The sequence below is a fragment of the Eleutherodactylus coqui genome, chromosome 1, assembly GCF_035609145.1.
Source record: "Eleutherodactylus coqui strain aEleCoq1 chromosome 1, aEleCoq1.hap1, whole genome shotgun sequence".
Taxonomy (NCBI): Eukaryota; Metazoa; Chordata; class Amphibia; order Anura; family Eleutherodactylidae; genus Eleutherodactylus; species Eleutherodactylus coqui.
Genome location: NC_089837.1, coordinates 153,035,470 through 153,059,187, shown reverse-complemented (window position 1 = coordinate 153,059,187; position 23,718 = coordinate 153,035,470). Strand labels below are relative to the sequence as shown.

The following is a 23,718-nucleotide window of genomic DNA, read 5'->3' as shown; positions in this document are numbered from 1 at the left end:
ACTCAGCCGTGACTGGGGAGCGGTGCCACAGTCTTGCTGGGGAGCCAGAAAGCTGTCAAAGGCCTTAGAGAGTGTTCCCCTGCCTGTGCTGTACATGCTGCCTGATCTCCGCGCCTCCCCTGCTACCTGGCCCTCGGAACTGCACCATCGGCCACTAGCGCTGTCGGATGGGAATTTTACCATCAGTTTGTCCGCCATGGTCCTGTGGTATAGAATCACTCTCGAACCCCTTTCCTCTTCGGGTATGAGAGTGGAAAGGTTCTCCTTATACCGTGGGTCGAGCAGTGTGTACACCCAGTAATCCGTAGTGGCCAGAATGCGTGTAACGCGAGGGTCACGAGAAAGGCATCCTAACATGAAGTCAGCCATGTGTGCCAGGGTACCTGTATGCAACACATGGCTGTCCTCACTAGGAAGATCACTTTCAGGATCCTCCTCCTCCTCCTCCTCTTCCTCCTTCTCCTCAGGCCATACACGCTGAAAGGATAACAGGCAAGCAGCATGGGTACCCTCAGCAGTGGGCCAAGCTGTCTCTTCCCCCTCCTCCTCATCCTCCTCATGCTCCTCCTCCTCCTCAACGCGCTGAGATATAGACAGGAGGGTGCTCTGACTATCCAACAACATACTGTCTTCCCCCGCCTCTGTTTCCGAGCGCAAAGCATCTGCCTTTATGCTTTGCAGGGAACTTCTCAAGAGGCATAGCAGAGGAATGGTGACGCTAATGATTGCAGCATGGCCGCTCACCATCTGGGTAGACTCCTCAAAGTTTCCAAGGACCTGACAGATGTCTGCCAACCAGGCTCACTCTTCTGTAAAGAATTGAGGAGGCTGACTCCCACTGCGCCGCCCATGTTGGAGTTGGTATTCCACTATAGCTCTACGCTGCTCATAGAGCCTGGCCAACATGTGGAGCGTAGAGTTCCACCGTGTGGGCACGTCGCACAGCAGTCGGTGCACTGGCAGATTAAACCGATGTTGCAGGGTGGGCAGGGTGGCAGCGTCCGTGTGGGACTTGCGGAAATGTGCGCAGAGCCGGCGCACCTTTCCGAGCAGGTCTGACAAGCGTGGGTAGCTTTTTAGAAAGCGCTGAACCACCAAATTAAAGATGTGGGCCAGGCATGGCACGTGCGTGAGGCTGCCGAGCTGCAGAGCCGCCACCAGGTTACGGCCGTTGTCACACACGACCATGCCCGGTTGGAGGCTCAGTGGCGCAAGCCAGCGGTCGGTCTGCTCTGTCAGACCCTGCAGCAGTTCGTGGGCCGTGTGCCTCTTCTCTCCTAAGCTGAGTAGTTTCAGCACGGCCTGCTGACGCTTGCCCACCACTGTGCTGCCGTGCCGCGCGACACCGACTGCTGGCGACGTGCTGCTGCTGACACATCTTGATTGCGAGACAGAGGTTGCATAGGAGGAGGAGGAGGAGGGTGGTTTAGTGGAGGAAGCATACACCGCCGCAGATACAACCACCGAGCTGGGGCCCACAATTCTGGGGGTGGGTAGGACGTGAGCGGTCCCAGGCTCTGACTCTGTCCCAGCCTCCACTAAATTCACCCAATGTGCCGTCAGGGAGATATAGTCGGCCTGCCCGCCTGTGCTTGTCCACGTGTCCATTGTTAAGTGGACCTTGGCAGTAACCGCGTTGGTGAGGGCGCATACAATGTTGCGGGAGACGTGGTCGTGCAGGGCTGGGACGGCACATCGGGAAAAGTAGTGGCGACTGGGAACTGAGTAGCGCGGGGCCGCCGCCGCCATCATACCTTTGAAAGCCTCCGTTTCCACAACCCTATACGGCAGCATCTCCAGGCTGATAAATTTGGCTATGTGCACGTTTAACGCTTGAGCGTGCGGGTGCGTGGCGGCGTACTTGCGCTTGTGCTCCAACACTTGCGCTAGCGACGGCTGGATGGTGCGCTGAGAGACATTGGTGGATGGGGCCAAGGACAGCGGAGGTGAGGGTGTGGGTGCAGGCCAGGAGACGGTAGTGCCTGTGTCCTGAGAGGGGGGTTGGATCTCAGTGGCAGGTTGGGGCACAGGGGGAGAGGCAGCGGTGCAAACCGGAGGCGGTGAACGGCCTTCGTCCCACCTTGTGGGGTGCTTGGCCATCATATGTCTGCGCATGCTGGTGGTGGTGAGGCTGGTGGTGGTGGCTCCCCGGCTGATCTTGGCATGACAAAGGTTGCACACCACTGTTCGTCGGTCGTCTGCACTCTCAGTGAAAAACTGCCAGACCTTTGAGCACCTCGGCCTCTGCAGGGTGGCATGGCGCGAGGGGGCGCTTTGGGAAACAGTTGGTGGATTATTCGGTCTGGCCCTGCCTCTACCCCTGGCCACCGCACTGCCTTTTCCAACCTGCCCTGCTGCTGCCCTTGCCTCCCCCTCTGAAGACCTGTCCTCAGTAGGCGTAGCAAACCAGGTGGGGTCAGTCACCTCATCGTCCTGCTGCTCTTCCTCCGAATCCTCTGTGCGCTCCTCCCTCGGACTTACTGCAATTACTACTACCTGAGTGATAGACAACTGTGTCTCATCGTCATCGTCCTCCTCACCCACTGAAAGCTCTTGAGACAGTTGCCGGAAGTCCCCAGCCTCATCCCCCGGACCCCGGGAACTTTCCAAAGGTTGGGCATCGGTCACGACAAACTCCTCCAGTGGGAGCGGATTCGGAACCATTGCTGCCCATTCTGGGCAGGGGCCCGAGAACATTTCTTGGGAGTCTGCCTGCTCCTCAGAATGTGTCATTGTAATGGGGTGAGGAGGCTGGGAGGAAGGAGGAGCAACAGCCAGAGGATTCAGAGTTGCAGCAGTGGACGGCGCAGAACTCTGGGTGGTCGATAGATTGCTGGATGCACTTTCTGCCATCCAAGACAGGACCTGCTCACACTGCTCATTTTCTAATAAAGGTCTACCGCGTGGACCCATTAATTGTGAGATGAATGTGGGGACGCCAGAAACGTGCCTCTCTCCTAATCCCGCAGCAGTCGGCTGCGATACACCTGGATCAGGAGCTCGGCCTGTGCCCACACCCTGACTTGGGCCTCCGCGTCCTCGCCCGCGTCCACGTCCTCTAGGCCTACCCCTACCCCTCAGCATGGTGTATTACTAGTAGTGCAGAAACAGAACGCTGTAATTAAATGTGCCGCTTATTGGCCTGTGGTTGGAGGCTGACTTCACTTACGGAACGCACAGCAGAGCCAGGAAAGAATTTTGCGCAAGCTTGCTGTAACACTTAGCTGGCTGCGTATTAATTAGGACTACTACCCCCAGCAGAGACGCAGTACACTCAGGACGGTCAGAGGCAGCCCTAATATTTTTTTTTTCCAATTTTTTTTGGAAAAGCCCACTGCCTATATAGACAGTATACGTCTTTCACCTTTTTCACTGTCCCTGCCTCAGCACTACTGGCCCTATACTATGTAAAATTACTGCAGACTGTTTCCCTCTGGACAGGATGACAGCGGTGATGTAACGGCCAACGCAGAGCCAGGAAAGAATTTTGCGCAAGCCTGCTGTAACACTTAGCTGGCTGCGTATTAATTAGGACTACTACCCCCAGCAGAGACGCAGTACACTCAGGACGGTCACAGGCAGCCCAAATAGAATGTTTTTTCCCAAATTTTTTGGGAAAAGCCCACTGCCTATATAGACAGTATATGTCTTTCACCTTTTTCACTGTCCCTGCCTCAGCACTACTGGCCCTATACTATGTAAAATTACTGCAGACTGAGGATGCAATGCTCTGCACGGCCGATATACAAAAAATAAAATAAAATGTGCAACACTGCAAAAAGCAGCCTCAACAGTACTGCACACGGTCAGATGTGGCCCTAAGAAGGACTGTTGGGGTTCTTGAAGCCTAAAATAACTCCTAACACTCTCCTTATAGCAGATCCAGCAAGACAGCACTTTCCCTGAACTATGTCAGAATGCATCTGTGGCGAGCCGCGGGAGGGGCCGATTTATATACTCGGGTGACACCTGATCTCGCCAGCCACTCACTGCAGGGAGGTGGTATAGGGCTTGAACGTCACAGGGGGAAGTTGTAATGCCTTCCCTGTCTTTCTATTGGCCAGAAAAGCGCGCTGTCTCAGAGATGAAAGTGAAAGTAACTCGAACATCGCGTGGTGCTCGCCTCTAGTAACGAGCATCTCGAACACGCTAATACTCGGACGAGTATCAAGCTCGGACGAGTACGTTCGCTCATCTCTAGTGGTTAGCCCTCCACAGGCAAAGTGTACTCAAGGGGATATGAAAACGGAGTTCCAACCTCGTAGTCCTCACTGTGACCTAAAGTACAGTCAGGAGGAGGACAACTAAAATGAGATGGAAGAGGATGACATACTCACTCTAACTTGGAGAGGTAGGGAGAGTTATCATAGCACCTCGCAGGTGTAGGAGGAGGAGGCAGATGTTCCATGACAGTAAGTAGGGTGTCAGAGAAAAACAAAAGGGCAGTGCTGCTACCTTCAGCTACTACTAGTCGCAACATCAGGCCCACAGCTAGGTGTGCTCACAAGACTTGTGCAGTTTTGTCCTTCTTTGAAACCGCAGGTGAAGACATCACAGATCTTACAGATGACCACTCTTGGTAAACCATGGTAAAAATGTGAACTACTTCAACCCAGTATGAGCAGCCACATAAATTCCCACCACCCACTGCGTTGAAAAGCCCACATAGGCCACAAATCAGTCTGCCTCATCCTGCTCCCTCCTCCATTGCTGAAGCTATCTCTTCTTCCATCTTCCTCCATGTTTATGCAGTAACCTCTGAGCACAGGGAGGCAGTTTTGTGGTAGTAGCATGCTTACTTCAATCCTCTCCTTCGCGATTGATGACCAGGCTGCAGGTTTCAGAGCTAGGAGTGCAAAATGGAGAGCAGAAGTTGAGCCGCCACCATCTCCACCACCTTCACTAACATCTACCCCATATTCCAGTGTGTCCCAGGTCAGCAGCCAGGTCTCCATCCTGCAGCTATTAAAACCCAAAAAAAACAAAACGCCCCAACCATCCACGAGCACAGAGCCTAAATGCAAGCATTGCACAATTGCCTGCAATGGAAATGTTGCCCTTTGGGCTAGTGGACTCAGACACCTTCTGCAGTGTGATGCTCTATGCTAACCCACAGTACCAGATTCCCAGCCACTATTTCTTTGCCCAAAAAGCCATCCCTGGCCTGCACCGCCATGTGAGTGATAAAAGTGTCCCTGGTGTTGCAAAATAGCTGTCAGTGGCATGGTGCACCTATCCGTGGACACGTGGTCCAGCATGCATGGCCAGGGTGTACATATCCTTAACAGCACACTGGGTCAATGTCCTGCAGGTGGGGCATGAAGACAAAAGTGGAGATCCATATTTCATGGTATCCTCAAGACTTGCAGGAACTTCATCCATGTTTGCCCTCTTTTCACCCCCCTCCTCTTCTACCTGTTTGATTTTTTTTTTTTTTTTAATAATGTGGTTACTGATTGATTCAACAATCAGATAACTTTGAGACATTGTAGGTTTGAAGATTGATCCTTGTGTTAGTGTCTATTGTTTTAAATTGAATAAATATAGTTCCCTAAAAGGGTTGACCCAACTAGGTCTCATAGACCTCACAGTGCAGAGGCTACCCAATTAGCAAGAGCTGACATTTGCTCTATAAAGAATTTGTCACTTTCACAACCTCAGCTTAAATGTGTTACATGGTTGCTCAATAATGTAAATGTGAACCATCTAGTACCTCATATTCCCTTGCAATGCCCACTACAGGACTAGTACACGTCTCTATGTAGACCACTATGATGGCTTACTTTAAAGAAAATATTGTCCACTTTAAAAGAACAAACTCGTGAACTCATTCATCTCAACACAAACCACTAGTGAATAAGACACCATTAAAATGAAAGTTGAGTATACTGCCTTTTTTGATTTTGTCACCTGCCTGGCCATTAAAGTTTCTCATAATTGCACAACCCTTTTAATGTTAGAACTTTATTACACATCGCTTGCTAACAGTGTCTTCATCAGTGTTCTTGCTCATCACTTCATTTTGTACGAAGACTTGGGAATATCTTGAATTGAAACCAATGTATACTGTACTTTAAAATAATAGTAATACATTATATATTGAGTGTTCTATAAGAAACATTCCAGTTTTGGTTTTCACTGTTTGTAATAACATGATGAGTAACCCAGATTTTTATTGTACTTCAGTGAAAAGGATAGTTATTATAAATAATCCCCCCAAAAAACTTAAAAACTAGAATTCATGTATAGTAATATTTACCTCTACAAATCAACTCCTCATTTCCTTTGTTACTGAATGACCCATTAAGCACAGTCCCTTTCTAGCACTGAAAACTGTTGTCTTGAAGGAATTGTCCCATCGGATAATAATAAAGGACTTTCTGAATGTTTTTCGAAAGCCCATTGAATATTCTTATACTGGCTCTTGGACTTGTAACCAAAAATCCTCTTTATGACCAACCAAAGTTTTCTGTTGTAGACAAAGACCTGGAAAAAATGACCAATAATCAGCAATATCACATCATTATTTATTGTCACCGTTTATGTCTGCTTAATATAAAAAAATAATAATAATATACATATAGCTTCACACATAAACTGTGTATAAACTATCTGACAGGCAGATGGATATGGATCCGCCTCGCCACACACCGGCCTGGCTATGGGCTATCTGAGATGGCAGCACCTGGGGAAGCCTGGTTTTCATGCTTAATCCCTCCAAGAGTTACGCTAGCTTTACTATGGGGTCCCCCAAGCCCTTATACACACAGAAAGTCTTGGTTGTGTGGCTATTGATGCTGCACTGGGCCGAGGCACAGAACCTGATAGTTTGAAGAGATGCTTATCAAGAAATGTAGCAAAGGTCAGGACTTGTGGCAATGTAGCTATAACAAGGTCAAAGCAGAAGGTCAGGAAAGGCAGCAAGCAATAATGAAGTCCAGTAAATACAGCCAAGGTTAGAAAGCACAGAAGTCAGAGTTGACATAAGTCAAGCAGGAATGAGAACAAGAATACACAACTAATAGGGACTCTCACAATGGCTAATGCGACCAATTGCTTAGACATTTACTCTAGAATGTGGTTGCCTAATACAGGAGATACAGGGAAAGGAATGAAAGGGGAACAGGTTTAGGGAGTGTGCACTAGTCTTTTAAGAAAGGGAGTGGAAGCCCTATGGGGAGAATACTCCATTTTCCTGAAAGTTGGGGCTTCAGATGTCAGCAGTACATGTACTATTTATATATCAAAATTGCCAGGTGTGGGATTAGAAAATGCTAAAATCCTGGGTCCTATAGCAATTTTTTGAAAGTGTGCACATCTTTTACATTGTAGTGTTTTTTTCCATTTTGTTACATGCCTTTCTTGCTCATATTAGATCTCTAGGTAATAAATACCTACTTAAATGGTCATTGAATTTAATAGATGTGTAGATAGATACTTTTATTTAGGTGTTTATAGAAAAGTTTCTAATGAAGTATATGACTTACCTCTACACCATAAGAAGCAGCAAAAAGTATAATAAGCATTCCTAATATTTCGAATCTCCAGTAATAAGGAGTGCAGACAAGCTAGCAGAGGAGATAAAATGTAATGATCTCGTGAGTATTATATTTATAGGATTCCAATAAAACATATAAGTAACATGTTATCCCTTATTGGCGTGTTCTTGCAGCCTGTGGAAACCAGTCCTAGAACGGACTATAAGGGAAAGGGGCTAATGCTACACTGTTCCGTTCTGTTAGGCTGCCTTCACACAGACAGTAAATGCTGCAGAATTTTTGCTAGTGGAATCACAGTGGAATTTCCGCAGCATTTACAATACAAGACATGAAGGAGATTTCAGAAATCTCCTTTACATAGTACAGAAAATCTCCTCGAATCTATAACAGGGGTTAAATTTTGCAACGAATCCGTGAATAGAAACACGTTCCAATCCGCTCCTAAATGGCGTGGATTTGACCACTGCGAATTTTCTGCGGAATTGTTGCAGGTATTCTGTTATGGAATGCCCACAGCGTTTCCGCCCTGTGCAAAGGTTCCCTCAGAGTTTATGGTAAGCCTGACAGGAATGAACAATGTGCTGTTAGGCTCTATCGCTTAGCTTTCTTCTTTGGTCTACAGATGAATTTTCCTATCCTGGGATGCATTTTCAAAGGACATTTTGTGGCATTTCTAGACAGCCCCTTGAATGATCTTAATTCTTACATACCTCCATAAAATGGTAAAGAAGTTCAAAATCAGCAAACAGCATAAATAAAAAGGCAACCAGCTGGGCTAAAATTAGTATGCAAAATACATCTGCCAAAACAAAATCCAAAAAAAATTGTTATAGACTAATATTCTTCTTACTGCATAGATTGTACAAAAATACAGAGTAGCATGTTATTGTAGTGTGAGCTGTATTGTCATACATGGCACAATTAAAAATATTGACTTCCGAGTTAAATATCTAGTGCAATGACATGAAAATTACAACAACACCATTTCCAGCACCTTTAAATACATATCAAACAACAAACAAAGGCTGGACAAATATCTGTCTGCGATGATTTAGTGAATCCTGCATTCAGCATGGGGTTGGATCCGATGACCCTGGAGGTCCCTTCCAACTCTAGATCTAGTGGTTTCTGTTTTACAGAATCCTAGAATGGTACGGTAATCTATAAAATACGTCTACAAAAGGCTCTGAATAGTAAGAATTCCAGTCATGACAATAATTCATTTAACTGCCAACACTGATCATCACTCTTAGGCCTTAGTCAGACGGGCGTTTTGTTGCGCGATTTGCGCATGCGCATGCGTCCGGCAATTTTTTAAAACCATTGCTTTGCAATGGTATCGGACACATGAGTGCTTTTTATGCGCTCGTCCGATAAATTATAGAACAGAAATCGCAGATCGCACCTATCTGCAATCTGCGATTCCTGTTCTCTTCTCTATATGCGCTCAATGGGGCCGGCGGTAGCAGCGCCGACCCCATTGAGAACATATAGAAGACAAATCATTCTTCTCTGCCACAGCTGTAACAGCTGTGGCAGAGAAGAACGATGTTTGCCCATTGAATTCAATGGAGCCGGCAATACAGCCGACTCCATTGAAAGCAATGGGCTGCCGGCGTGGCGGGATTAATTGTCGGGAAGGGCTTAAATATATAAGCCCTTCCCTGCAATTCATCCAGAAAAGTGTTAAAATAAAAAATATATACATACTCACCTGCTCCTGGCAGTCGGAGTTCCCCGCGGCCGGCCTGCAGTGGGTGTGAAGGGGGTGTGAGTCAGACCTGCCTCTGATTTTTCACGAAATTTTGCAACAAAATTTTGATAGCAAATCTTGGTGCACAATGTTAAATTAACAATATGCCTTTTCCACAAAGCTATGCCCTTTGGATGGACGCAGAGAAAAAAAAAATATTATAATGTATGTGTGTGTATATATATATATATATATATATATATATATATATATATATATATATATATATATATATATATATATATATATACACATATACACACACGTACTCACCTCTCCGCCGCTGCCGTGTAAATATTCCCCATGGGTAGTCCCCGTGTCACTGAACACAGCTGTGGAAGGGGATTTCTTTAACTGCATGAGGAGTAAAGAATTCCTTGCCACAGCTGTCACAGCTGTGGCAGAGGATCGCAAAGCTCTCCTATTGATTTCAATGGGGCCACACTGCCGGTAGCCCCATTGAAAGCAACAGGATGCTGACACCCCTGCAGTGACTTTTCATGAAAGGGCTTTAAATATGAGCCCTTCCCTGAAAATCACTCCTATCTGGTGTAAATAAATAAATGCTCACCTCTCCATCGGGGCCCAGGCACGTCTTGCAATTTGGGTCCAATCACTTTAATGAAGTTCTTTCAACAGGAAGGGTTTTAAAATCCCTGCCTGCTGAAAGGGCTGTATCTGACTGGCTGAGCACTCAGCCAATCACAGGCAGCGCTTGGCCATTCATTGAATGACAGCTGAGCGCTGCCTGTGATTGGTCCCAGCACTCAGCCAATCACAGGCAGCAGCGGGAAATCAAAGGGAGAGCTTTGAAATCCTCTGCCACAGCTGTGACAGCTGTGGCAGGGGATTCTTTACTCCCTGTGGAGATGGACAAAATCCTCTGCCACAGGGGATACTTTACTGCCCATGGAGTTGAAGAAATCCTCTGCCACAGTTGTCACAGCTGTGGCAGGGGATTCTTTACTTCCTGCGAGTAGTCTCCTTATCACTGAACACTAACAGTGCTGTCAAAGTGTTTAGTGACAAGGGGACACACACCACAGACCTATGGTGTACGCATGTCCTATCTTTTATAGGTGCGCACGTTTGCATGACTTTAAAACATGGACATAGAACCATTGGTTTCCTATGGTGTGTTCATAATAGACGCTTGGTTTTGTGCACACCTATGTACACACACGTTCATGTGAAAGCATCCTCACGCTTGCAGAGATAACAGTCACACTTAGGTCCTGGTGCACTATGTGGCCAAAAGTTCCCCCCACCTCAGAAATATACATCAGTATCATAAAGGACACATGACAGGTGGGGGCTCTGTAGTATATTTTGTGTTGAGGTCCAGAAGGTTCAAACTACACCTCTGACAGTATATTTTGTACAGAAAATAGAAAAATTACATTTTTTATGTTGTAAATGTGAATTATTTTTCAATTACAGGTACATATAATACTGTCAACACTTACAGTTTGTGTACATTGGCTTTCTGAAAGGTCTTCCTTTAGAAAACACACATTCGACAATGATGAGGTTTATCCCACTCACGGGCCATAACGTCGAGGTCAGGAAATTCTGAGACTGACTGTGTGGCATCATCAATGTTTGGTTGACAGCAGTTTCATTATTAAGAAGACAAGCGCTAAATAAGAACAAATATGGAGCATTAGCAGCCAATATTCTAAAAGAATATAATATCTAAGAAACATTTTAAGAAGCTTTTGAATTTTTCATAAGCTCAGTAGATAAACAGAAATGTTTCTCATTTCTGCATTGCATAAGTACATGTCTCATGTGATCCACTAAAAACCTTGTAGCATATATACCAAATTAAAGTTACTAACATATGATTACACAAGTTGATATTCTAGCAACAATGCTAAGGTTTTTCAGAAATCTTGGAAAAAAGTGCAATGCGCTTGCAAAGTGTGTTCTCAGCTGCCATTGTGAAGGAATGAGAGGAGGCAAGAGAAATTGCAAATGTATTGTGAGCTAGGAGATATATAAAGTTGTGAGTGGGCTTCAGCTCTACTCTATCTACTACAGTATAACATAGCAGACAATGATAACAGCTTATTGTCTGCAGCATAAACAGCTAAGTTTGAAAGGAATTTTAATTTCTCACTGGAGGTACACTTATATAAACAATAAACTTCCTTTTGTTCCATCAATGTATTGAAAAGACTTTTCTTTGAGATGAGATAATGTATAACCCTTAACTTATAGGTCTGTGACAATAGAAGTATGAGACAGGGGCAAGTAGAGTAAGTGAACAGGAATGAAATATCATAGGCTTATTAATTGAACACAGTAATCTGAGTAAATTAATGAGATGACTCTATAGATACAAGCAAGAGAGTACATACCATGAAACAAGATCATGAGGCTACAATGTAACCAATGGGGAGAGTGGGCTCAACCCTAGTTGGTCCCATACACTTTGCTATTGGTTTAGAAGAACCTTTGCAGGTCTCTCATCTCCAGAATGCATTATTAGTAACAAAGTGGGTAGAGAATTGGATCAAGGATCATAGTAAGGAAGGGGGAACAAACAATATCAGGCCCTTCTATCCTGAGTGGTAAATCCTGGCAACTTTTGTAATGTCTAGGGCTAAAAACATTTTGCTGTTATTTTTAAATAAAGAAAATAATCTCACCTGAAAACATTACTTTCATTGTACCATGGTTGCTGCTGTACAAGGAAGAAGGCGCTAGTCTGTATCATGATGGTGAAAGAAATATGAAGAACCATTGAGAGCAGCAAAGGTGGAGAAAGGAGACTCATTGCAGGTCTATAGGGGGCTAGCTTTGATGCAGGGCCAGTTATACTCACTGTGGTAGAAAGAACAAATACTGTGTATTTGGGAAAGATGGATACATTTGCTACTTGCTTTCACACCTTTTTTTTCAAAAGTTTAGTGATTGTGTTGCAATAATAGAAATTGCTACTTAGATTAATTGTAATATTGCATTTTTTCAGTGTAACTGCTCTCAACATTATATCTGATTGATATTACTTAGAACAGTGTTCCCCAACTCCAGTCCTCAGGGACCGCCAACAGGTCATGTTTTCAGGATTTCCTCAGTATTGCACAGGTGATGTAATTATTGTCGGTCCTCAGACATTGCCACAGGTGTTCTTACCATAGGATATCCTGAAAACATGACCTGTTGGTGGTCCCTGAGGACTGGAGTTGGGGACCCCTGACTTAGAAGCCCAATCGATCCATTAGATTCATGTAAATGGGCTCTTTAAAAAAAAAAACATTTAAAGTACTCTACTAGTAAACAAAAGTGGTCCTTTGTCAAGGGCTTCCACCAGAGAGTGATTACAAAGCGTGTCTCTCTTTTCATCTATGCATTAAAGATTTTTGCATTGATTTCAATGGACACCATGTAATGCACTGGGGAGGCACTGGAGGCAAACTGAATGCTTGCTGCTTAGTTTTCCCACAAATTATAGCTGATTACTGGGGTGGCAGCAGGAGAAAAACTTTAATTGGTTTATTTTTGCAGGATCCTAATAATGAATAGGAATTGTAAAACAAGGACAACAACTATAAAGCTAATACATGTATTACATTGCATCAACATTAATTTACTAGTTGCTTATTAAATACTGTAATTCTAAGTTATACAAACATTGTAGGATAATATCAGCTACAGTATTAAATGATTACACTGAAGGACTAAAAGTAATATTTATTTTATTGACTACTAGGCTATCTTCCCAAGAAGCCACAGCAGCCGGATAAATTGGATGTTCCACACAACGGCTATTTTATTCAGCCTGCAAGGGGGAAGCAGCGGCCTACAAAACCTCAGTGGTCGCTGCTGCCGTCATCTAGATATATAAAAACGAATGTATGTATGTCTGTCTGTCTTCGCAGCAACGAAGGGGTATGTCACTCTGGGGTGACCGCTGGGGTATGTCACTCTTATTACTAATGGGGGGAGTGTCACTATTATTACTGCTGTGGGATGTCACTATTATCGCTGGGGTGAAGGTGTCACTATTACCGCTGGGGTATGTGTACATGTGGCAGAAATGGGCAGGGCTCTTTCAGAATAGACCGGGTGCAGATTCTGACTGCTTTTTAGATGCGGAAATGCTGCAGAATTTTCCACAGAAATCTCCGCTGAGCACATTCTGCAGTATTTCCGCGTCCAAAAAGCAGTCAGAATCTGCACCCGGTCTATTCTGAAACAGCCTTGTCCTTTTTAGAACGACGGGGGTAAAATCATACGTTGTGATAAGCCCCGCCCCCTGACGTGTTGGCACTTTGCGATACATAAGTGGGTTTTGGGTTGTAGTTTGGGCACTCGGTCCCTAAAAGGTTCGCCATCACTGGCCGAGTACATGTTTGCCCACTTCCAACTTCAATGGAGACTGACTGTAAATGGCTGGCGTGCTCTAGTATTTATGGTTCCAAGCTGTACGTGTCATTGCATACAGTCTATCTATCTATCTATCTATCTATCTATCTATCTATCTATCTATCTATCTATCTATCTATCTATCTATCTATCTATCAGGGTTATTGCATACAGTCTATCTATCTATCTATCTATCAGGGTTATTGCATACAGTCTATCTATCTATCTATCTATCAGGGTTATTGCATACAGTCTATCTATCTATCTATCTATCTAAGCATTGACAAATACAGTAGAAATACTGATATGTCTACTAGATGGCATGGGAAATTAAGGTGTGTTCTATCTAACAACCACTGGAGGTCAGGCCAGCTTAAAGAAGTTCTTCCATGCAAATTTCATATTAATAAAGTATTACAAAACATATAAAACTCAATGAAAGGAAATAAAAAAAAATGTTACCTTAGTCACCAACACCATTTAAAGAAAATGTAACATTAACACTAGAGATGAGCGAGTATACTCGCTAAGGCACCACTCGCTCAAGTAATGTGCCTTAGCCGAGTATCTCCCGGCTCGTCCCTAAAGATTCGGGGGCTGGCGCGGGGTGGGGAGCTGCCAGCGAGAGCGGGCAGGAACGGAGGGGAGATCTCTCTCTCCCTCCCCCCCCCCCCCCCGCGCTCCCCGCCGCAACTCACCTGTCAGCTGCGGCGGCCCCCGAATCTTTAGGGACGAGCAGGGAGATACTTGGCTAAGGCACATTACTCAAGCGAGTAGTGCCTTAGCGAGTATACTCGCTCATCCCTAATTTAACACCTATTTCAACTGGTGATTATTTTGTTGTTTTTTTCATCTCCTCATTCCGAAAGCCATAACTTTTATTTTTTTTTATTAAAATTTTTCACCGCATAGTGTGAAACTGTATGTCAACTGTATTCTGTGAGTCAGTGCAATTACACAAGTACCAAAATTATATATATATTGTTATGTTTTACTACTTTTGCACCCAAAAAGGGTCCAAAAGTACTGTATTTTATTCATTTTTACAGTATTAATTAGTCCCACAAAAGGATTTGTATGTGAGATCCATTCATAGGTTACATAGCTGACTGTACCAGTACTATATATATATATATATATATACACAGTAGTAAATGTATATCTACAAAACAAAAGCCTGTCACTATTTGTCAGTTGCAATGTTACAATATTACACTCACGTGTTAGCAGAACTGTGACAGTGATGGCAATGTCTTGCATAAGATAATGGTAATTTCCAAGTAAAGTTTGTTTCTAGAGAGAAAGGAAATCTTAATAACTTTGTAATCAGATTCCTTAGCCCAATCAAGTAAAATACATGTTTTGGCTATAAAATTAGTAAAGCATGTTGTGTACAAAGATTATATGTTGGAGACTTTAAAAATACACTGCAAAGGGATTGCCTTGTGGCTGAATTCATACAAGCATTTTGTAATAAATCTATAATATGAATATGTTACAGATGAGATTGTGTGCGTGTTGCATCAATATTTCATTAGTATTTGATCTGCATTTGCTACCATATTTGCTTTAATTGGAATTTTTTTTACTAGGCAAATACAGATCCGTTTTTGCCCAATACAAAATAATGCAAATAAATGCAAATATGGAATCAAATACAGATCGAATACTGAAGAAATATGGATGTAATACAGATGCATCCATATGTTCATCACTTTCCATAGACTATAATGGACATATTTTTTACCATAAGCAGATAAAAGTAGTCCATGCTGTGTTTTTCAAAAAATATGCCCATGTAAATGGATTTAGAGATTTTAATTAGCTCCGCAAAACATAGACCAAATAGACATTAAAAATATGCATGTCTGAAAAAGGGCCTATTGCTGTATTTGGCTATCCAACCTGTAGTAAATTAGAATATTAGTCAAAGTTCTTATGCTGAGGCTCTATAAAGTCACCTGCTATTTGTACGAAAATCACAATGTTAGCAAAAGTTGTGGGAGACTTCTTGGTAAAAAAAAAAAAAAGGTTGCTCGCTGTTTTCTTTAAATTAAAGTCATCTATGAGTCGAGGTAATGCCATGATTTGATCACAAATGACGGATGACTCTAACCCTAACGTTAAAGGAGTTATTTTAAAAAATAGCAAATGCAGAGAATGGCATAAAACAAGAAAAGAAGCCGTTCAATCCACTGCTCTGATCCTACTCCTTGGGATTTGGTTACTTGGATGCAGTGGTGACCAATCACTGGTCTCAATGCTATATGACATAGGACAGCTATATCGGGTGGGGCAGGGGGGTATGGAACGTCACTAGTTCAGCTAATTAAAAAGAAGTCCAATAAGGGAAGACCAAAGTGGTAGCACTGAAACACCTGGGGAATTAAACAAATGAGTAATGCTTCTTTTTTGTTTTATGCTGTTACTTGTATTTCCGGATTTTTTCCTATAATGTGGACAACAATCTCTATTGCTCTTACTGTACCTTGAAAAGAACAACAATATCTCAGCGCCTCAATATGTAAAAGATTAGAAAAATAAATGTGGTAAATGGTGAGTATTAACTCACCTGGTGCACAGTGAACTCCTAATTAAAGGAGCCACCGGCACCCGAGATCCACGTTCACCTTCAGAAAAACCTGGTCCACAATCCTATGCTCATAGGAGAGACGTCCCGGGGTGAAAGTCCTCAAAAGGCTTTGAATATCCAAACAGGTTTATAATAAAGAAAAGTATCCCCGTGCTCCGGTACCAGGACACCTCGTTTTATATTAATAAGTCCACTTTTATTGCTGCGACGCATTTCGACGGTACACAGCCGTCTTTTTCAAGCGTCGCAAAGATAATAAGTACATGCACTTGCACAAGTTCATTGTAGGTGTTGAAATGTCTTTCGACAAGTCGTTCTGATTTTAAAAAAAAACAAAACACACATCTCCAAAAAAGGTTAAAAAAAACCCAGTTATGTAATTTATCTGTGCCAATCTTAGACTTAAAAAATCTTTTCTCTAAGTTATTGTATTATAACATACTTCCTCATGCTTTTGCGCATGCATTTATGTTTTTATGAATTATCTATTATATGGCTAAAGCCTACATTATACCACACTGATTACTTTCTAAAACCACTTTAGCTTACCCAGAATAGAAGCATCATACAAACAAGCTCAATCATGGTGTACATAATGAGGTACTTGAACAAACATATAGATGTAACAAATGCATTTCTTCCTTCCCTGTGTGTCAAAGAAAAAATAATAATAATAATTAAAAGCTTTCACCAATACAATAAAAACGTCCTGAATGTCTCAGTTCTTTGCTCAGTATGCTATGGCAGATGTTTTGCTCTAAGTGTGATGCAAAGGTGCTCTCTTTCTTTTAACAATAGACTTGAAACTGCAACTATTGTCAGCCATTTTGCAGATAGGACTTCTGATTACTTGGTTTTTGTCTCTCTGCCCTGCCCCGTGCTTCTCTCAATAGTCATTGATGTGGCAAAAGGGAGAAATGATTTTAGAATATTAAAATAATACATTTTCAATTTCTTAAAATTGCAGTTTTTTCCCTCTCAATGGTAGGGAGTGTGTAGGAGGTGTTTTTATTCTTAACTTTCTTAGGCCTTAGTATGTAACTATTAGTTTACAAGTACTATTTAAATATTGTACTATTTGCATACTAAATGCTTACATACTAATATATGTAAGTGTTTTAATATTGTACTTTGAGGCCCATTGCCTGTGAAATTTAAAAAAAATAGTTGATCTGTAATAAAATACAAGAGTAAAGGACTATCAATTTGTATGCATTTAAAAGTCAATTCTTCAGTTATTTAACCAGTGATTTAAGTATAGGTGATACAAAGTATTACTTATGCCCAATCTCTGATGGAACCTATGCCAGATGACATGATACCAGTATTATAAATATCACTTAGAACAGGGGTCCCCAACCACCAGGCCGCGGACCGGGGCCGGGCCACTAGGCCGTTAGCGCCGGTCCGCGGCACCGCCGGAACTTTTCTTCTAAACACAAGGCCCTCTGCCTCGTGTTATGTGGCCCGCGGCGTGCCGACACCACTCACCACTAAAGCGATTACCAGCGGGGGCACTGCAGCTCCCCGCTGGTAATCACGCTGATCCCAGTGCACACTGACGTCAGTGTGCAGCCAGGATTCTCCTCCCCGAGTCCGCTGCTCATTAGTTCCGCAGGAGAGGACTCGGGGAGGAAGCGTGCCGGGCTGCACACTGATGTCAGGGCAAGCAGAGAGGGAGCAACGCTGACAGCAGGGAGGAGGTAAGTATATGGGTTGGGGGGGTTGTTTATTTCTAGGGGGGCTGCTTACTACTGTGGGAGGCTGCTAATTACTGGGGGGGGGGGCTGGTTATTACTGAGGGGTGGGGGCTGCTCACTACTGGGGGGGGCTTCTTATTACTGGGGGGGCGCTTTTTACTGGGGGGGGCTGCTTACTACTGGGGGGGGGGGCTGCTTAAAACTGTTACTGGGGGGGGCTGCTTACTACTGGGGGGCTGCCTGTTACTGGGGGGCTGCTTATTACTGGGGGGGCTGCTTATTACTGGGCAGGGGCTGCTTACTACTGGGGGGGGCTGCTTACTACGGGGAGGGGGGGCTGCTTACTACGGGGGGCTGCTTATTACTAGGAGGGGCTGCTTATTACTGGGGGGGCTGCTTTTTACTGGGCGGGGGCTGCTTACTACTGGGGGGGGGGGTTGCTTAAAACTGGAGGGGCTGCTTACTACTGGGGGGCTGCTTATTACTGAGGGGCTGCTAATTACTGGGCGCTGCCTATTACTGAGGGGTGGGGGCTGCCTATTACTGAGGGGTGGGGGCTGCCTATTACTGGTGGGGGCTGCTTATTACTGGGGAGGGCTGCCTATTACTGGTGGGGGGCCTGCTTATTACTGGGGGGGCTGCCTATTACTGGGGAGCTGCTTACTAGTGGTGGGGGGGCCTGCTTATTACTGAGGGGGGCTGCTTATTACTGGGGGTGGGGGCTACTTATTACAGAGGGAGGGGCTGCTAATTACTGAGGGGCTGTCTATTACTGGGGGGGGGCTGTCTATTACTGGGGGGGGAGATAAATTATATGCTGCCCTATGTGTGTGCTGGGGGGATAAATTATATGCTGCCCTATGTGTGTGCTGGGGGGGGGGGGGAGAATAGATTATATGCTGCCCTATGTGTGTGCTGGGGGGGGGAAATAGATTATATACTGCCCTATGTGTGTGCTGCCAGGCGGGGAAGGGGGATATATATTATACTGCCCTATGTGTGTACTGCCAGGACATTCTAAGTGTCATAATTGAATAAGTATGCACTGAACTCCAACTCCCTTCATAACCCCGCCCCATATAACCAAAGCCCCGCCCATGTCCCGCCCAACCCTGCTGGGCCTTGTAAAAATGTTCTGGCTTGAAGCCAGTCCCTGGTGCCAAAAAGGTTGGGGACCACTGACTTAGAAGATGAGGTTGCTACAGGTCTCACACTGGGGATCTTCGCCTTAGATACTGTATATTCCTTTGATAAAAATAGAAAATGTGAATTTTCTTATAGCGTAAGGGCAAACCATACTATAAAGAGCTGACAACACATAATTCTCCTCAAGCAAAGTTAATAGACTGCATTTTACTTGGTTAGAGATAGAGATGGATGAGTTTGTATTATTGTAGGTGACAATGTATTAGTGCGATTTATCATATCCAGTGTGAAGAGTAACAATAACTTACTTTAGTAGTTTGGGCACACATTCAATGTTTGGGATTTTGGATGTAAATGGTGAAGCCACTGATGCTTCCAAGTTGGATAAAGATATTCCTGCATGAGCCACTTTGAGTGCCTAGTAGTAGGAGTAAAAATTATTTTGTGTACAGACAGTTGCTGGCACGTACAGAAGGTAATCAACATTGCTTAAAGAGAACCTGCATTTTCACTTTGGAACGCTCCTGCTCCGTTGGCCGTTTTCAGCTCCTTCTGGCAGCAGGAGACGGCCCCTTATAGCCTCATTTAGTGCTTACATAGTGCTTTATTGGGGCCATCTTCAACTGGCAGAAGAAACCAAAAACAGCCAACAGAGCAGGAGCATTCTGAAGTTAAAGTGCAGGTTCTCTTTAAAAATGCATCCACATGTTGGAATTATCAAACAACTGACATATGCTGCAATTTTTTTTACACATTTCCAGCCATATGCGCTTCTGTCAGAGAACCGGCAGAGATGGCGTATGAGCTGCGTATGGCACTGCATATGCCCGTGAATCACACGCTCCCGAACATGCGCAGTATGATTTTTTTCTTTTTAATTTCCCACTCTGTTCAGATCAGGGATTCCTATGGAAATGCTGCCCTTTCATAATGTATTGCGTATGGACAGTGTTATATACACAGCTCATACAAGTGAATAGTGTATAATGCTGCGTACGTTCACAGAGAAATAGAGCATGCTGCGATTTATTTCTCTTGTGTATCGATACGCAACGTCCACACGCCGGTGTACATGGAACAATGAAAGTCAATTGACGTTCTTTGAATCCATTCACCGCGTATTTTGCGTCCGTGCAACACATGTGTAATACTCAGTGAAAACACATGAGCCCTTAAAGTTAGATAATGAATATCTATATTTAACAGCTTCATAAAAAATAACAATGATATCTATGTATGATTAATCAATGCTAAATCATTTTATGCTTTTCCATTGGGCAGTTATTGTTCTGATCTCTCAAAACCATACAAATCTTAACCATGATTAATTTGGGTTAAAGTGACCCCCCGATTGCAGACAAACAAATTGTCTTCATATGACTGTCCTTGGGATCCATATCCTCTAGTCTGTTTTTACTTGGATGCACACAGAAGTTTGTCACTGGTACAAACCAAAATATACTGTATTGTAAAGGTATTCTGACTAATAAGGAGATGCCTCAGGTTGGGACTACATACTAAAATGCCTTACCCCACAATCATTTGCTCCATCTCCACACATACCAACATAATAGCTAAAATAAAAAATAAAATAGCAGTTAAACTAAAAATACTTGTATTTTTTATAATATTAATAATATTTTTTAACCAAAATTAGCTGACTAAATAGTTGCACATTTGCTAAAATGAAATTAATATAATACATGTTATCAATAAATTCAAGATTGCTCAAAATTTGATAATAAAAGCCACTAGGAGGAGATGGGCCTTACAATGGGAGGATTGTGGTTAGGTTTCGTAGTTTGGCTCAACATAAATATACCAACTCATTGCCCATGTCTATTTTTTTAGCAGGTTCTTCATTAGCAGCACTCTACAGTCATTGGTAAATAGCAATTACTAATATTCCCAATAACCATCCAGATAATTTTGTTAAGTCATGTTTGTCATTTTCAGACTAAGGTTTTTGCATCCCCCAAATTCTGAAAACAGTGTGCTAAATTATTTCTGCAACTCCAACATCTATGGGAGTTAGGGAAACAGAGTAAGGTAAAGGTGAAGGTCCCTGGTGCAAGCACCGAGTCATGACTGACTCCTAGGGTGACATGACATTGTGATGTTTTCTTGGCGGGGTTGTTTGCCATTGCCTTCCCCAGATATCTTTTACCCCCCCCCATCAAGCTGAGCACTCATTTTACTGACCGCGGAATGAAGGAAGGCTGAGTCACCCTTGAGCCGATTTAACCCGCAACCTTGAGGTCGTGAGTGAGAGCTTACGACTGCATTTCTGCTGCCTTAAGACTCTGTGCCACACAAAGCTCCTAGAAACAGAGCAGCAAAGCCCTATTGGCTGTTTCCATAAGTCCTTACCACTCCTGGCCACTGCATTCAGCTGGGTTAGGCACAGTGAGGGCCACAGCTAGCAATAGGTGCAGGTCCAAAAGGTCTACATCTATCAGACTTTCATGATATATCCTGTGTATATGCAAATAAAGTCTCATATGGGAATACCTCTTTAGAAAGGAGACCCAATCAATATAATAAACAAGGGATTATAATCTCTTTACCTTCAGGGAGGTAAAAGAAAGGATGTTAGACATCAGAAAATAATTTTTTAACTTACTTTAGTTTTTGTAAATCATCTATAATGCCAGATTTTTGTTTTGGGGTCATTCTGCCGAAAATAGTTCCATTCAGAAGAATCTGCAACAAAGTCTAAGATGGTTAAAATATATTCACATATATTTACATTTTATATATTTGCATTTGATGGATTATCATTTCAGATATAATGTTTGTTTAGCTTTAGGTTGTTCTAGTCTAAGGGCTCATGTCCACGGGCAAAATATGATTTAAGATCCGCAGCGGATATCCCGCATGCGGATCCGCATCCCATAGGGATGCATTGACCACCCGCGGGTAGATAAATACCCGCGGATCGTCAATAAAAGGGATTTTAAAAAAAATGGAGCATGGAAAAATCCGGACCATGCTCCATTTTCGTGCGGGTCTCCCGCGGGGACGGCTCCCGCGGGCTTCTATTGAAGCCTATGGAAGCCGTCCGGATCCGCGGGAGACCTAAAATAGGAATTTAAAGTATTTACCATCCGGCGCGGGCGGGGAAGGTCAGCTGTTCCTCACGGCCGCATCTTCCTTGCTTCGGCTCGGCGGATGTGCCCGGCGCATGCGCGCGGCACGTCGGCGACGTGCCGGCGACGTGCCGCCGGCGTCAGGAATTCATCCGCCGGCCGAAAATGAAGATCCGGCCGTGAGGAACAGCTGATCTTCTCCGCCCGCGCCGGATAGGTAAATACTTTTAAATTCTTATTTTCGGCGCTCATGTCCGCGGGGCAGGAGGGACCCGCTGCAGATTCTACATGTAGAATCTGCAGCGGATCTGATTTTCCCCGTGGACATGAGGCCTAAGGGTGGCAAATCCATGGCTGATGTGCATGTATGAACATATGTCAGAACTTTTCTAATACGAGCCCTTCCCACAGTCTACCTGCATGATGCTTTATTTTTCCCAAGAAAAAAAGCGTCACTAACGCTACAAAATCACGTGTACACAGCAGCAATATCGCTGTCACCCGTGTGAATGCGGCCTAATAACCAGCACCATGATTGTAGAGCCACATATTTACATTAGTTATGCTGGCTGTGGCATTCAAGTGGATTTCTCCAAAATGTAACATTTGCCACAGGATAGGTGATAGCTTTATGATTATTGGGGCCCCCACTAGTATCAAGAACAGGGATCCCAAAGGTCTCTGCCTGAATGAAGCGGTGGTCGCATATGTACACCACGGCTCCATTCGTTTCAATTAAAGCTCTGGAGATTGCCGAACGCTTGTGTATCTTTTTTTCTAGATAATATTTTTTTGTTTCCTCAATGATATGAAGTGGCACATTTACATGTAATTGCTTCATTGAATATTAATTTGACTCCGAGTCATTGACATTACTATTTAATTTGATATAAAATTAAATGAATACTTACATCTGGTACCATGTCAGGAAAATGTTCCTTGATAACTTCATATGATTTTCCACTTATTGCATAATGATGATACTTTCCTGCACTTGCATTGCATCCCCAAGTAATATCAGAGGATGTTGCTATATGTTTGATAGCTTTCTGAAATAGACATTAATTTATGTTTGCAGACCATAATTGTAAAATCCATGATTATATACTCATACTTGCACAGAGTTTATAATAGTGCTAGAAAGGTTCACAGCTGAGTGCGCAATGACAGAGTACCTGCTTAGTACCAAATCTGAAAATACATGAGAGAGTTACAGTATCCCACTATAGAAATGAACACTTAACTGGTCAGTAAATTTTCAACCAACTTGTGCTTCTACATATATTTACATATGAATGTATGATAGCCAATGTAATAGGTGCAATTTTCTTTTTTTGCCTAAACTTACGTTATTGTCCTGAAAATCTCTGTAAAAGTGCTGACCACTAGGGGTCTCCCTTCCTCCTTACTTGCTGTCCACTGCCTGCTGTCAAATATTCTGTACTACTGGAGGTGGCAGAACAGGAAGTGTACGAGTGGGATGAATCATCATGCTTACTCGAGTCTATGAGAGCACTGGGAAGGGGACATTGTCCTACATAACAATGGTATGTCTCTGTGTTAC

General features: G+C 43.6%; 2 protein-coding genes across 2 annotated transcripts in view; one reads left to right on the top strand and one right to left on the bottom strand.

The window, feature by feature from the left end:
- PLAAT1 (phospholipase A and acyltransferase 1) overlaps positions 1-23,718 on the top strand; it is a 197,301-nt gene that overhangs the window by 19,195 nt on the left and 154,388 nt on the right. The gene's annotated exons all lie outside the window — the stretch shown is intronic.
- LOC136627016 (probable cation-transporting ATPase 13A5) overlaps positions 6,170-23,718 on the bottom strand; it is a 66,749-nt gene continuing 49,200 nt past the window's right edge. Inside the window, exons 14-24 of the mRNA XM_066601976.1 lie at positions 23,066-23,203; positions 21,689-21,768; positions 20,597-20,639; positions 19,374-19,483; positions 16,769-16,865; positions 14,847-14,919; positions 11,907-12,081; positions 10,719-10,891; positions 8,210-8,298; positions 7,488-7,568; positions 6,170-6,486 (exon numbers count right to left, since the gene is read on the bottom strand). Of these exons, the coding sequence (XP_066458073.1) occupies positions 6,304-6,486; positions 7,488-7,568; positions 8,210-8,298; positions 10,719-10,891; positions 11,907-12,081; positions 14,847-14,919; positions 16,769-16,865; positions 19,374-19,483; positions 20,597-20,639; positions 21,689-21,768; positions 23,066-23,203 (1,242 nt within the window). The 3' untranslated portion in view covers positions 6,170-6,303. The remainder of the gene's footprint in view (positions 6,487-7,487; positions 7,569-8,209; positions 8,299-10,718; positions 10,892-11,906; positions 12,082-14,846; positions 14,920-16,768; positions 16,866-19,373; positions 19,484-20,596; positions 20,640-21,688; positions 21,769-23,065; positions 23,204-23,718) is intronic.